Raw genomic sequence first — 15,723 nt, forward strand, 5'->3', positions numbered from 1 at the left:
GTGCCGTGTGCTCCCATGTCGTGTGTTTTTTTTTAAAGATACAGAAAACACAGCAAAATATATAAATGTGATTACATCAAACTAAAAAGCTTCTAAATAAAGTAAGATAACAGCATGGAGACAGTCTACAGAATAGGAGAAAATATTTGCAAGCTTCTTGCAGAGTTGATATCGGTAGAAAATGAGCTCCCAGACTTGACAGTAATCATGCTTAAAACAGACATGTGTGGTTTTAAACACTGGTCTTCTGCATCTCTCCCTCACAGACGGGAGAGAGCCCGCCCAGCTTGTTGAAGGACCTCAGTGACAACGAGAGTGAGAACACTGTGAGTGTTTTCCACTTGACAGCCGTTCTTTGTGACGCTTTTGGCGTCTTTGTATACTGTGTGTTATTAGCTGGCATTATTCACGTTCTGAATTTCTCATTCTTTGTATTTCCTGAAGAGTCTTAAGAAGAAGGTGCTTGAAAAAGACACCTATATCCAAGAGCTTTCATGTCTGTTTCAGAATGAAAAGGTAAACGCATTCTGATTTTTAACCTTAACTTCTATTTTGTCAGTATTGACCCCTTTCTCTTCCTCCCACCCTGCTCTCAAATCCTCAGTTATGAGCACAATTGAAGATGTTTTGGCAGTTTAGATCAGTGTTGATTTTTATGTATCAAATAGAGCACCTTAACTTTTTAAGTTTTCTGTTTAAGTTTTAGTTTAGTTTAGTTTTGTGCTGCTTAGGCTACTTGGCGTAAGCCACCACAAATTCTGTGCTGGGTTGGGCGATGGGCCAGTCAGAAGAGCACAGCCTGAGCTTAGTCCCCAGAACCCTTGTAATTCTGGCCCTGGAAAGGGAGAGGCGGGGGGATCCCTGGAGCTGGCTGGCCAGCCAGACTAGCTGGTGAGCTCCAGGGCAGTGAGGGGCCAGTCGCAGGAGCTGGATCATGGTCCTGAAGATGACATCCAAAGTCGTCCTGTGATCCCACACACGTCATATTTGTGCGTGTGTATGTATGTGTCTCTAGACCTGTCCACAGCTGACAACACCTGCCATATACACATGCACATCTTAGAACTGTACATTGACATTTTCGTTTCTTTGGAAAAATTAAATAGTTTTGTTATATGGAGGAACATATTGCACAGACTTTAAGTTTTACTTGGGAGGAGAGATGGGAAGGTTTGTAGGAGAAAATCAGAAGTCACTGGGAGCTTTACCTGCAGTTTTATATGAGAGGAGTGCCCTGCTTCAGTGTCTGCTCAGCTGCAGTCAAACTCTGGGCTCTAACAAAGACAAAGGGACACTGTAGTTATTATCATCATCTTTCTTTTCTGTTACAGGAAAGTGCTTTGAAAGCAAACCGGTTTTCTCAGTCAGTCAAAGTGGTACATGATCGTCTACACCTCCAAATTCAGAAAAGGGAGGCTGAGAACGATAAGTTAAAAGAACACGTAAAGGTTATGAATACCCATTTTATAGTCTCAGGAATAAAGTGAATGAAAAATCTAACTTTTAACAGCCTTGTTTAATTGTGGAATTCAGTGATAATAAAAGTATGTGATTTTTGTGTTTCTGTGGAAAACACTGAATGGAAATCTAACCTTCTGAATATGTAGGTTCAGATCACTGTATGAAAATGTTTCTCTTTATATTTCAATCTAGGAAGAATGTCTTTCTTTATATTACTAGTTCTCTAATAATGATATGGAAACTTGTTATTAATTGTGAAAGCTTGCCCTTAGCTTAGGCTTATTCCCAACTAGCTCTTAAAACTTAAATTAACCCAACTCGCTCTTAAGTTATCATTAATACAATTAATTTATATTAATCTACAGTCTGCCACATGGCCCATTACCTCTCCTTAGTACCATCTGTCCAACTTCCTCTGCATCCAACTGACCAATCTTCCGTTTCAGATTCTTTCCCAGAGTTCCTGTCTCTGCCTGGAAGTCCTGCCTGTCCTCTCCTGCCTAGCTGATGGCCATTTAACTCTTTATTAAATCAATCAGAAGGTGCCTTAGGCGGGTGAGGTTGAACAGAGACATGTCGTCACATAGTATACAGAAAGATTATCCCAGCAGAGACTTTAAATCTTCCTCATCGTACAGTTACTTTGTGTTTACAATGGACACTTTTGTAACTTATGAAAACATAAGTTAAAATAGCTTAAGGACACTGAAACGATTGTTACCATTTGGCTGCAGAGCATTCTGGTCTTTTTCCATGCCCAGGTAGCCTTTTAGGGTATTCTCACATGTATCTAATAGGCAATCAGTAAGTTGTTTCTTTTGCTGCCAGTTACAGAAATTGGGAAAGAGCTTAGTTTTGTGTTTATAGCACTGAGCAGCTCCCTTTGTATTTGTGCAGTGAGAAAGAAGGCTTGGTTTAGAAAGGTGTCCAAGCCACAGTCGTTTTGAGGTCAGAGCCTGAGGGTGCTGCTATGTGTCACAACCTAATTGGACCACTGTCTTACTTTTTGCCAAAGGAAAAGCAACAGTGTTCCTACCTCCAGAGACTTCTGCAGACCAAGGGTGAGGATGTCTAGGTAGACCTCAGCTAGTTCTTGTCCGGAATCCAGAAGATGTCTGCAACCTGTAGCACCTGCTTGTCCTTCAGTGGCAAAGAACTTTTGCCTTTCTAAGGGCATTAAGCAGGTTTATGGAAGATGTAATTTTTTAAAATTAATTTTGTTCTTTGGCAATTTCATACTTGTGTCTGGTATATTCTGATTACGCTCCCCCTGGCTTCTGCTATCTCTTTTCTGTCCTTATCACCCCCTCCCCGTCCTTACCACCCCCTTCCCTAGATGCCTGATGTTCAGTGTTGCTTTCAGTTTAACCCTGGCCATCAGCGTCTGGCAGTGTCAGTAGTGATAGCCTACTGAAGTCCCCTTTCCTGGACTCTGTTAGTAGGAAGGAGTCATTCCTTCTCAGTACCTGTTCCTCCCAGAACCTCCCGCCGTAGCCGTGCTGGGTCCTCTTGCCTCTGCATGGGTGAGGACACAGGCCGGTGAGCGTCCCAGGGCTGTGTAGGCACCGCAGGCAACAGTGCGACCTAACTTGCCAGTCCACTTCAGATTGTCTTTCACAGTCTAGTGCCCTCAAATGGCAGCTGAGGATGTTTTCTTAGCGCTAAATGAAATAATGAGTTATTTTCTAATAGAAGTTTTAGCAATATTTTTTGCTTTTAAAATCTACTTGATCAATCTGGAGGCAGAACACGAGGCTAAAATCCAGAGCTCTGCTGTGGCATCCCCATTTTGAGATGATACTGGGTCTCATCTCTTAATTTTCTAAGACGTCTTTAAGTAAATGCAAAAACAGCGTAGTGTGGTGGTGACACCGTGTGGCCATATGGGGGAATGACTGGTGCGTTCCTTGTGGACTGGTCCTTGCTCACACATGGTCTTGACCTTCTAGCTTGTTTTTTCCCTTTTATTCTAGTGCTCCATGCCACTTTTTTTTGTCTGTTTAAGATAGATTTGTAGAGGCAGCTGAAGAGGTAGTTGCTGCTTTAGAGTTTACCTAGCCAGTCTGCAGAGATGAAATCCAGACATGCTTCTTAGTTATGCTGGAGAAAGTGAAGGGAGCCATAGCTTTTATTGGTTGCAGGGTCATGTAGAAAAGCCTGTCTACTACTGTGTATCTTAAATTTATTTTTAGTTGAAATTACTGCCCCAGGCAATGAAGCATCAAGCATGGCTTCTGTGATATCAGATTTAACATGTATGTAATTTTAAACATACAAAAGCATAACACTCTCTAGTCATTAGTTCTTACATACTTAATATTCATTAATATTTACACAGAGCACTTGATGCTCGGATACTTGGGATAATCTGAAGGGACAACGTAACAGTAGTCACGCCAGAGTAGCCCTCATGTTTTATGCAGCGTGTGTCAGGAACCGGTCCTGCCATTGGCACTGTCCCACTCAGTGGCTGCAAGCCTGCCTGTAGACACTCGTTTGACCTGCTTCGTCAGACTGTGTGGACTTGGTAGCCAGTGATTTATCTACACTGCCTGGCCATGGAGTCGTTCGTTTCATGAGTTACTCTCCTGGTTATACCTTCCTAGTATCAGCGGATACCTTTGATCCTAGAGTTAAGATTGGCCATCAGGTCTCTGCTTACCTGTCTTCGTCTTCCAAGCCCTGCACATCTTGTCCCCTGAGGCACTCCTGTGTGTTTGTCAAGCTACCAGTTCTTTTTGAGCCTTACATACCTAGGGTTAAGATCATGTATTCAGCTGTTCAGTGTTGTATTTCATACATGAGCTAAATGATGTCTTATCATTGGGGCTTTAAGGAAGCTGATTTTTTGGGGCACAATCACAAATATTAGCCTCTCTAGTCAAAGCACATTAGTTTTATGTATACTGCAATATTTTGAGTTTTCATTTTTTAACTTGCTACAGGAAGTTTTGGCTATGTCACCTCTTATCACTGTTTAACTTTTTAACTATTCATAATTAGTTGTTTAGATAAAATTTGTGTGGAAGGTGGCATGTGTTTTTGCAACATTATACATTGAAGCTTTCATATAATTTAATTGCTTTTATTATTTTTTAGAGCTTGGAAGCTCAAATAGCCAAGTGGAACTTGCAGGTGAAAATGAATAAGCAGGAGGCTGTAGCCGTCAAAGAAGCAAGTCGGCAGAAAGCTGCGGCTCTGCAAAAAGCTTCAAAAATTTACAGACAACGGCTAAAGCACTTTACAGGGGACATTGAACTCCTCACTTCCCAGATCAGAGATCAGGTGAGTGTGCACATCCTTGTGTAAGATGCTGCAGGCATTTAAATACCAGAGTTACTTAGAATAGGTGCATAGCATAGTTAGTTAGATAGCATAGTTAGACAGAATAGGTATGTAGCATAGTTAGATAGTATAGTTAGACAGAATAGGTAGATAGCATAGTTAGTTAAACAGAATAGGTACGTAGCATAGATAGCATAGTTAGTTAGACAGTATAGGTAGATAGCATAGTTAGATAGCATAGTTAATATTGTGAAGCTTTAGATAATGGTATCATTCTTACCCATCTTACTATAAATGCTATAGAAATTTGCTCAATTTTTTGCTTTATACTTTTATTTTGAAATATGATGTATAATAAAATACAACATTTGAATTATATAGCACTTTTGATGTTTACTGTAAGGAAATGTAAATGTATACCAGGCTCCCCCCCCCCAACACACACACACACACACAAACACACACACACACACACACACACACACCCCAAAAGCTTTTATGGCTAGCTAAGAGTAAGGCTTCCTCCATCTTGCCCACTGGAAAGTTACAGTGCATATTAACATATTAAAGGCCCTGAAAAGGCTCTCAGAAGGCAGGAATGAGAGCATGGAAGTAGGAATTTCCCACACTTAACCACAGAACTCTTCTTGTACCCACAAAGCAGCTCTTGGAAGTGGTTCTGAGAAATATCAGTTTGGAAAATGCTGATTTATGTTATTAGACCATATGACTTTATTCAGTAATTCACTTCATTTAACCTCTGTAATGCATTTGAAGCCATATGCTGACGTAAACAAAACATGTGAAAGATATCTTTGAGTATAACACAGAGCTGAAAAATGGACTTAGGACTTTGTTCTTCTTGACAAATCATTATTCTTATTCAGTTGCCAACCATTAAAATATTCATTGTTTCTGTGGCTCACTGGTATCCCACCTCTTAAGAACGTATGCTACGGCTTATAGATTTGTTAGTGGCTTTGGGAAATGAAAACAGACTTGTATAAAAGCTTGTACAAACAAAACAAGTTAATATTTTATAAGGTCAAATGTCACCATTTTAAGGCTCTAATATTTAATTTATACACACTTGAGTATAACTGGATATTGAATTGAAGACTAGGCTCAGCCCCTGCAAGGTTGTAACCAGGCTGAATACCTACAGATGCTTGGAGTGGTGGACACCAGTCCTGGCATGACGCTCTTGGCTTTCCCATTGAGTTAGCACTGCCAGAAGCCGCGCCAGTTTGGAAAGACTCCTGCACTGGTTAGCCCTGGGCACTCTACAGAGGCGTTCAGCCTCTCTGCCCTTCATCTCTGTAAACTAGGGCATACTAGCTCTGCTCACCTTGTGATTGTAGGGACATGTGTGAGAAACCAGATGGGGTTGCTCTGTGCTGTCTGTGTCCTCTGTGCCTCTCAGTGGTGGAGCTGCTGCCTCTGGTTCTTTTCCCCTTTTCAACTGCCTTCTCTCCAGAGATGGCCTCCCCTTACTACCCACTGAGTAGCAGCCCTTTAACAGTTCCTTATAGTGATGTCTGAATTCTATGGTATTTATTTCATACCGCCACTATCTCATGTTTTACTATCCTCCCTCCTCAAGGATGTCTTAAGCTTGAAACACAAATGAGCAGTGAGACATTTTATTGAATTCTTATTTGGTTTGCCATGCATGTGCATGCAATAATACAGTACAGGGGAATCAAGGAGGGGCTTAGGAAGGGTCTGTGAGGTCTGCAGTAATCAGGAGGCTGCCGTAGTGCGAGTTCAGCAGCATTCCAGTGCGGAGGGAGGCGAGGGGCTCTTGCTCTGTGTCTTTCCATAAGGACAGGTGAAAGAAGCAGTGAGAGCTTTACATACCTAATATATACATTCTTTCGATGGATTTAATTCCTCAGTATCTTGTATTATATATTATAATAGGGACTGACTTTATAATATATGTTATAGCCATCTCTTACTTCATAATTTATATAAAAATTTATTTTGTACAATATATGAAATAAGATACTAACCTTCAGTGTAATAAACATAGACAATGTCTTGTACATAGTAGATGACCAATAAACTCTTTTCTATGAATGAATGATAGAAGGACAGAGGAAAATAGTATGTTAACTGCTATTCAAACTATTTGTGGGTCCTCTGATTCATGGGTAGCTGGCATTCTTATAACTAGTGAGTTTGCTTCTCTGTAGATTGTGGACAAAGCCACAGAGTGGTTCAAAGAGCCATTGGCATTTACTGTGTGTTCCTGGCACCATTCAAAACTCTGCAAGCAGTGATGAAGAAAACAGACAAAATTCTCCTTTGTGGATCTCACATTCAAGCTGGCTGAGCCACTGTTGCTCCTCTCTGCACAGTAGCAGTGTTGGCAAGCTGATGGGTGACCTCTAGACAGACGAATAAGGCTCGTTCGGAGATGCTGTGGAGTTGCAGGAGTTTCTGTGTGTTGTGGGAAACCCTCTTCTCGTATGGAGGTGGTTGTTAGCTCTTCTGTGTCAAGAATGGAAAATGAAGATGCATTCATAAGTAAAATAGAAATTATTTTGTTAATTGTGAAATATTACTGAAAACTAGTCACATCAACATCATAAAATAGTAAATTGGAACTTTACTGTGTGTACATAAAGTAATTTTTATTAACGCTTATTCAAAATTTTCTTATATTTGAAGCTGCACACCTAGTTTCTCTACAAGAAAAGTTGCATGCTTTGCTGGAAGAGTGTTTTCCTATTTACAGTATATTTGTGTCTAAAACCTGTGAAAAACACTTTTAAGTTACAAGATGAATGCTTTATGTATTTTTAGGAAGCCAAGTTGTCTGAAACGGTTTCAGCTTCCAATGCCTGGAAGAGTCATTATGAGAAAATTGTAATAGAAAAAACCGAGCTGGAAGTTCAGATCGAAACAATGAAAAAGTAAGCAAGAATTTAGATTGTCATTGTCTAATGAGAGGCGACTTGATTGTTCCCTAACACTGCGTGTCTTGGCTCTTCTGTGTGTGGTAAAGGTGCTGTTGGTAGTAACTAAGCTGTTCTTCCTCCAATAGAAACCAGAGCTTACCCCTTAGCTCACATTGCTATTCCCATTTCAAAAGCAAAACTTATAAATAGATACTTCGTTCCAAGTAGAAGTGAAGTGATGTTTGTCAATTAAGCAAGGATATGAACAAAACAAATTTTAAAACATAAGTGTTTCACAATTCTAAAAATTATTATTCCTTAATCCAAGGGACTAAAGTGTGTAATGGAGAAAGTTAATGAGCAAAATGTGAACATCTTGTTCGTTGGCACTGCTGCTAAGGGACAGTAGCGAACCCTAAGGTTTGCTCTGAGTTTTGATTTTGTGCTCTTGTGTTTTATCATGGAAAACAAACAGGTAATTTGCTTCTAAAGATGAGGTGTCACTGCCTCCCCTGATCCTTCCTTTAAACTAGTCTTCGTGTGTGTGTGTGTGTGTGTGTGCGTGTGTGTGTGTGTGTGTGTGTGTGTGTGTGTTTGCATGTGTGTGTGTGAGAAGGACAGGCAGACATGCATCCTGTGGGCGATGGTAGATGGCGTCATCAGTAGGTGAGTCTTTCTAATCCTGGCTGCTTCGAGCACAGCCCCTGGTACTCCTGTTTCTGCTCTCTTGCTCCGTCCATCCTGCCGCCTTCCCGTACCTTCTCCATTTTAACCAGTGCACCCTACCAGAATGACTTCCAAACCATTCATCATCTATCTGTTCTCTGAGTGAAATTTTCCATACTTTTGCTTCTTTTATAAAGGCAAATCATTAATCTTATGGAAGATTTGAAGAAAATGGAAACTCATGGAAAGAAATCTTGTGAAGAAATTCTTAGAAAACTTCACTCACTTGAAGATGAAAATGAAGCCCTAAATATTGAAAATGTGAAATTAAAGGTAGTGTGTGTGTGTGTGTGTGTGTGTGTGTGTGTGTGTGTGTGTGTACATACTTAGTAGCAGTAGCTTGGAGTAAAAAATTATTGGATGATGCTCATGTATTGTTTTGTGTTTCATGTTTCTCATGATTTTGTATTATTAAGATAAATAATTTCTAGATACACAGATAATGTCTGTGTTCGTGTATATAAGTTTTAAGGTTTTTAGTGAGAATGCAAAAATAAGTTTAAATTGCATCTAGCAGGGCAAAGCAAGGCTTATGAGGCTGAACAACTCTCTCTTTGTCTCAACTTTGAAACAATTTTAGCTGTGGAGCATCCAGAGCTGCATTAGTTCTACTGCACAGAGCTATCTGTAGGTGTCGTGGTCCCCATATGACACACCATCAGGCCAGGTCTATTTGGAACCCAAAAGTATGTACTTGGCTGCTTTATAACCAGAAAGAATTTGCAGCTGAGCCAAGTCCCAGGAGTGACTGGTTTATGTGTGTCCCAGGGAAGGGATGGGCAAGGAAGAGTTTGGACTTTGTGAGGAAAGAGGAGCCTGAGTTCTTAGACACAGACGCTCCTGTGGCTGGATGGGACTCCACAAAACAGAACTCAGGAAAGAAGCCTTTGAGCCATGCAATTATCACAAAATTCTACAAGATCCATGTTCTAGAAACAGAAATAGAAGTTTAGAAAGAGCAGGAAAGATTTGGATGTCAACCCCACCCCCATCCCCTGGCCAAGGGAACTTCAACACTTACTAAATTCAAAGTCTGGAATCCTGTCATTTTTTTTTAAATCCATCAATAAATGCCTAAAAAGTCCACCAAAATTTTCCTAATATGAACATAATTTTAAACATCCCATGGTCATAATCATTTCAAGAAAAGGAAACAAGTGTGTTTCTAATGCAAAGAAAAGAAAATGCTCCATTTCTTAAAAGATGAAAATTCCAGAAGTTCTGTTTCATATTTGTGTTCCTGGAAACCCGTCTCCACTCATGCCATGTGCAGGAGCTCCTCGGTGGGCTGGTCTCCAGGTGTCCTGGCATGTCATGGCTGCCTCTCCCCTCTCCTCCTTGAGCCTGCACTGCCTAGCTTAGTTAGTATCTCTCATTTTGTTAGGATATATTGTTCAAGATTTTTAACTTGGAAGAAGTTCATCTAAAAAGGTTTGGAATATACCTTTTTATGTCTGAAAATACCTTTATTCTGCCTTCATTTGCCTGCCTTCAAGTAGATACAACATCCCAGGGAGAGGGTCTCTTGTAGTTAGAGTTGTTAATAGAAAACAATCTGTTACTAGGCTGATTATTATTCTGTGGAAATGCTAGTTCAAATTTACGTTGGATTTTCAGAATATTCCTTTGTCTTTGCTGTCTTAAGGGTTCATATGCGCTGGGTAGTGGTGGCGCACACCTTTAGTCTAAGCCCTTGGGAGGCAGAGGCAGGTGAATCTCTGCATGTTTGAGGCTAGCCTGGTCTACAGAGCTATAGTTCTAGGACAGCTAGTGTCTTGAAACACACACACACACACACACACACACACACACACACACACACGGAAAGAAGAAGAAAAAAGGATTTTATACACACTTGTAGAGGTATGTTTTCTTCATGTCTTGGTTCTTTGGAATGCTCTCTCTCCCCTCCTTTTCCATTTTCTTGGGTTCAGGGTACACTGCTGATTGGACTAATGAGTTACTGGCCTGGATTGATACTTTGTTTTCAGTCTCTGTTCTTATTCAGCTTTTGGGGGCGGGGGGCTAGATTTTTTTTTTTATAAAGCTCAGAACCACCTGCCTGGGGAGTGGTGCTGCCTACAATGGGCTGGGCTGTCCTTCATCAATTAATAATCAAGACAACCCTTACAGATATCCCCGCAGGCCAGCCTGAATGAGCGGTCCTTCGGTTGACTGTAGGCTCTGTTAACAGTCAAGGCTGATGAGGACAACATCCTCAGGACATACCAGTAGTTTTCTTTCGTAAAAAGAACAGACATGAGTTTTTGGACTTTGCTTTCTTCTAATACATCCCGATCCATATGCAGTTGTCATCAGCTCCTTTGTCTTACCCATTAGAGTGTGCCTTAGGAAATTAAGGCAATCCCTATGGTTTTGCTGCTTCTGCTATGAGTAATAGGGCTCCCGGCCTCTTGCCCGGTCTGCCTTACACTAGTGTCTGTGAAGCTGTGGAAGACTGACTGGCATGCATATGAGGAGCGTATCCTTGCCAGCCTTCACATCTCATAAGAGACTGCTGTTCTAAAGCCACACATGGTTTGTCGGGATCTTCTTTCCTATCTTTATATACAAGCATTTAATTCATTTGATGCTTCCGTGGCAGTGGACCAAGGCAGGTGGTTAGCCAGTTTCTCTAGCAGTTGCAGGTTATCCAAGATTTGTTTACAGCCCACGTTTTCCCCAGTGTTGTAAAACCCAGCCTTGATCATATACTGTGTTGTGTATGTGTTTTTCTTTTCCTTTTCTGCTGTCTCTTTGTTCTTAGTGTCTTGATAATGTGATTCTTTATATGTTTCAATATGCAGTAAGCACAGATGTTGTTCACTTAGTGTCATTTATAAATTGTTTGGTCTTTTCTGTTTACTCTCTCAGATAAGGTTTTGTATTTCTGTTTTTAACTTTGAGACTGGGTTTTATTAAATGGCCTCTGCTGGCCTGCACCTTGCAGTACTTCCCCTGCCTGTGCCTTGTAAGTGTTGGGTTTATAGTCAGGGCCACCATGTCCTGCTGCCCTGTGAGTTTTGACTTAACACTGTCATATGCCCTCCAGCTGTCATACATTTAGTTGAGATTGAAAAGTGTTAAATGAATGTGGAAAACTTGACATGTCAACGTTATTGATTCTTTTTATTTGGAACACAACTTAATTTAAGCTTTCTTTTATTTGTCAGTAATTTAAAAAAAAATCTGTCCTGTGTACTGATGAAATTATTCATGAGTATGAGTCATTAATTTTAAGTGGCAATTACATGCCATCAAAATGATTATTTCATTGATGTTGATGAATGAGCTATGCTCTAATAATTCTTCAACATGGATTATAATGTTCTGTTGACTGAAAAACTCCCATCAATCATGAATTTCTTTCTAGAGTACACTTGATGCTTTGAAGGATGAAGTTGTTTCTGTTGAAAATGAACTTGTGGAGTTGCAGGAAGTAGAAAAACAACAGAAAACTCTCATTGACGTCTATAAAACTCAGGTGACTTGCATATGTTTTAATGTTTACTAAAATCCATAGATGACTTAAAACACTGTGTTTCGAACTGACAGAACTGAAGAGATGGAATAAATATCTGTAACATAGTACAGCACATCTCAAACATTCCTGAAGACCCCACATGCCTTCATAAAGGTAGTCCTGCCAATTCATGGTGCTAGCACTACTTACAGAAATTTTAGATATTCCTAAGAGGAAATTTAAAATTGATTGCAAAGGTGTGATGAGAATATTAATGTAGAATCTTGTTAGTATATTTAATGACATTGATTTAAAACAATAACTCTCACCAAGTACTTACTTTTCCTAATAAGTGATGTATAATTAAAATGTATCCACATGAAATGCATGGAAAGAAACCCATGAGGTTTGGTGAAATGACTCAGTTGGCAGTGTGGTTGCCATGCAAGCATGAGGGCCTGAGTTTAGACCCCCAGGACCCAACTACAAAGCCGAGTGTGTTGCTTTCATTGGTTGAATAAAGAAACTGCCTTGGCCTTTTGATAGGGCAGAGCTTAGGTAGGCGGAGTAGACAGAACTGAATGCTGGGAAGAAGGGCAGAGTAGCAGACTCTATGAATCTCCTGCCTGAGATGGACGTAGGTTAGAATCTTGCTGGTAAGCCACAGTCACGTGATGAACACAGATTTGATAGAAATGAGTTAATCAAGATGTGGGAGTTAGCCAATAAGAGGCTAGAGCTAATGGGCCATGCAGTGATTTAATTAATACAATTTCTGTGTGATTATTTCAGCTGTAAGCTAGCAGCCCGCTCCTCCTGTTAACACTCTCCAGCAGCTCAGCCAAATTAGTAACTCATTTCAATGAGAAACCCTGTTTCATAAAATAAGGTAGAAAAATGATAGAGAAGACATGAGTACTGACCTCTGACATCCCCACAAAAGTGCACACACATGCAAATATGTACACACACATATGCATCACAGATATACAGAAGAACATACAGTGGTTTATCTAAAATAGAATGTATGTCCAATGATAAGTTTTAGTTAAACTTTCAGTTTTGGAAATGCAATATTGAGGGAAAACTTTGTGGGAAAGACTCCATATGTTCAGACGCTTGCGTGCTGGGACACAAATTGGTCATTAAGGAATGTGCTATTATTGGAAGAGTGTGCACTAAAGAATAGTGATGGACTGGGGGTGTGTCAGAGACTGCTTGCTTGGCAAATATGAGGCCTTGGGTTGAGTCCCCAACATTGTGGGAAGGAGGAAGGAAGGAAAGTGTATTACAGATAAAAGCCTAAGGTGGAGTAAAGTCTAGCAAGCAAGAGGGGCTGCATTTAGATGGGTTGGGTGGCAAAATCCAGTTGAGATCCGCAGCTGAAGTTCTGCAGGTAGGGGTGCACGTGGAGTCTGGAGGATTGTGGTGCCAAGCACAATGTAACCCACCTGCTTGATTGGATTTAAGACCCCAGCAAGAATGCCTCATCTGAATGTCCATGTTGTGGCTGCTGGCCAGTGTGCACAGCTCACCTATGTTCTTGGGTGGATTTTGATGGAAATGGAAAATTATTGGAATGAGAGATAGTTTCCTTTTCTTACATTGAAAATGTTTTTTTTCCACATAATATATCCTGGTTATGTTTTCTTTTCTCCCTCCACTTTTCCTAGTTCCTCCCTGTCTCTTTCAGATCCGCTCCCTTTCTGTGAGGGATGTCTAGCTTGTTTCTAATTTCTGACTGTTATGCATAGATCAGCAATGAATGTGACTGAGCAACTCCTTCTGTGGTAGGATGGAGCATCCTTTGGGTACATGCCCAAGAGTATAGCTGGATCTTGAGATAGATTAATTCCCATCTTCCTGAGGAACTGCCACACTGATTTCCACAGTGGCTGTACAAGTTTGCACTCCCACCAGCAATGGAGGAGTGTTTCCCTACTCCACATCCTCGCCGCCATGAGCTGCCGCTTGTTTTATTGATCTTAGCCACTCTGACAGGTGTAAGAGGAAATGAGAGACCAGTTTCTTAAAGTAGCAAGGACCTGAAAGTGAAGATTGATGTAGTTAGAGCTCAAGAGAACAAGAGCATAGGCCAGAGAAGACCGAGGAGGAAGGGTGTTAGGACTGGACACCAAGAGGTCCTGCCAGGAGTAATGCTCATCAAGCACTGAGAGAGAAATGGTGAGTTCTTTAGAATACGAATTCAAAGTGAAGTAAGTGGAAACACATGATTAACTTTCTTCTCATGCTATACCTAAAATAATACATGGTACTTTACAGCCTGTGGGTTTTTTTTTTAAGGTACAAAAGTTGCAAGAAGCTGCCGAAATGGTAAAAAGCAGATGTAAAAATTTGCTACATGAGAATAACCTAATAATAAGAAACAAGAACAAGAGGTTAGAGAAGGTAAGTGTGAAGAGGAAGTACGACAGTGTTTCACACGTGTGCGTCCGTCTGACCCCGACTGTCGCGCTGTCTCTCCGCCATTCCCCAAGTGCATGCCTGGAGTGGCCCTTGCAGAGTCTCTGTGGGAGTTCAGTATTTCCTCTTGAAATGTTTATTTGTGAGAATATCTTTTTTGTTATTCATGTTTGAGAAATAGAATAAATGTTTTACTTTTTTGACACAGGAATAAAGGCCCAATTATTTATTACTGAGATCTATCAGCAGTAAAATGAAAACTAGTCTCTTTTTTTTTCTATTTTTACATTTTTTTGTGCCTAAAAAAATTACAAAGTAAAATTTCTCTGGTAAATGCATTTTGGGAAGAAAAATGATATCTTGAAAATCCTCTCCTTTTATTCCCCCGGTTGCGACAGGAGCAGGAGAAGCCAGTGTTGGCAGGTGATGGTGTTTTTGTGAATATTTTTAGTTTTTAGATGGAGCCACATTCCCTTTTGGATTTCACATTGTTTTGGTAAGGAAACAGTGAGAGAGTCACAGGACACCGGATTCTGGCTAAGAGGGCGGGGTGTTAGCTCGGAGTCCACGCTACTGTCGCTGCGTGGCTGGCATATTAGAGGTTGGGAACTAAGAGGGAGCTATCACTGCTAGGACAAGGTTGTCCAGGGCAGGCCACCAGGCCACCACATGAGGAACCTGATCCTTTCCTAGAATTGTTTCTCAGCCATTTAGCAGACAAAGAAGATGCCATTTCACGTTGTCTGTCTCTCACTGGACACAGTTGTGAAAGTTCCCCTCCCTGTGAGGGAGGACAGTAAAACATGTCAAAAACCTCTTCAGAGGCACAAGGGGAGGAACCTGGCTTTCCAGCTGTTGTCCCGACAGCGTTTTCTGGTTATAGAACTAGGAAAGTGTGTTGTTTTCAAGAAGAAATTCTTTTTACTTAGCCATTGCTTGAATTTCCTGATTTTCTCATGGCTTCTTAGCTGGTCCAGGGATGCAGAGGTGTGCTTTATTCTGGTTTTATCTCTTGTTCTGAAGATGGCCAGATGTTGCACCGAACCTGTGGGTGTCGCCAACTCAGGCAAGTTATCCCTCTTGCGTTTCCTTTATGGGAACATCGTAAATACCACATTTTAGCTGTTTATAGTTACACAGAGCGGTGTGGCCTTTTTGAAGCAGCATCACAGCTCTCTTCTTCATAGTTTACAGAAGCGCTGCAGTGAGACAGGGCGGGAGGTGAGGGGAGTGCCGTGGGTAAGATCAGATCTGCTCACAGGGCAGGGCAGTAACCGTATTCAGCCAAGTGAGAACTGATGGGTTAGCTGTCTACAGCAGTGCTCGGTGAACACTGCTTGGGCCAGCAAGACTGAAAGGATCTTAGTGAGTTAGAAGACTTATGAGTTATGAAGGGACGGTCACCCGAGGGCTGGAGGACCTGTGGAGTTATGAAGGGATGCTCACCCGAGGGCTGGA

The 15,723-nt window shown here is 41.0% G+C and overlaps 1 protein-coding gene across 3 annotated transcripts in view; it reads left to right on the top strand.

The window, feature by feature from the left end:
- The window catches only part of Odf2l (outer dense fiber of sperm tails 2 like), a 30,141-nt gene that overhangs the window by 5,670 nt on the left and 8,748 nt on the right, over nt 1-15,723 (top strand). For all 3 annotated transcript variants that reach the window (XM_026784192.1, XM_013350003.2, XM_013350002.1), the window contains exons 5-12: nt 267-326; nt 445-516; nt 1,332-1,448; nt 4,561-4,746; nt 7,558-7,667; nt 8,516-8,651; nt 11,752-11,862; nt 14,146-14,250. In XM_026784192.1, coding sequence (XP_026639993.1) covers nt 267-326; nt 445-516; nt 1,332-1,448; nt 4,561-4,746; nt 7,558-7,667; nt 8,516-8,651; nt 11,752-11,862; nt 14,146-14,250 — 897 coding nt within the window. The remainder of the gene's footprint in view (nt 1-266; nt 327-444; nt 517-1,331; nt 1,449-4,560; nt 4,747-7,557; nt 7,668-8,515; nt 8,652-11,751; nt 11,863-14,145; nt 14,251-15,723) is intronic.

The sequence above is a fragment of the Microtus ochrogaster genome, chromosome 21 (assembly GCF_000317375.1).
Source record: "Microtus ochrogaster isolate Prairie Vole_2 chromosome 21, MicOch1.0, whole genome shotgun sequence".
NCBI lineage: Eukaryota > Metazoa > Chordata > Mammalia > Rodentia > Cricetidae > Microtus > Microtus ochrogaster.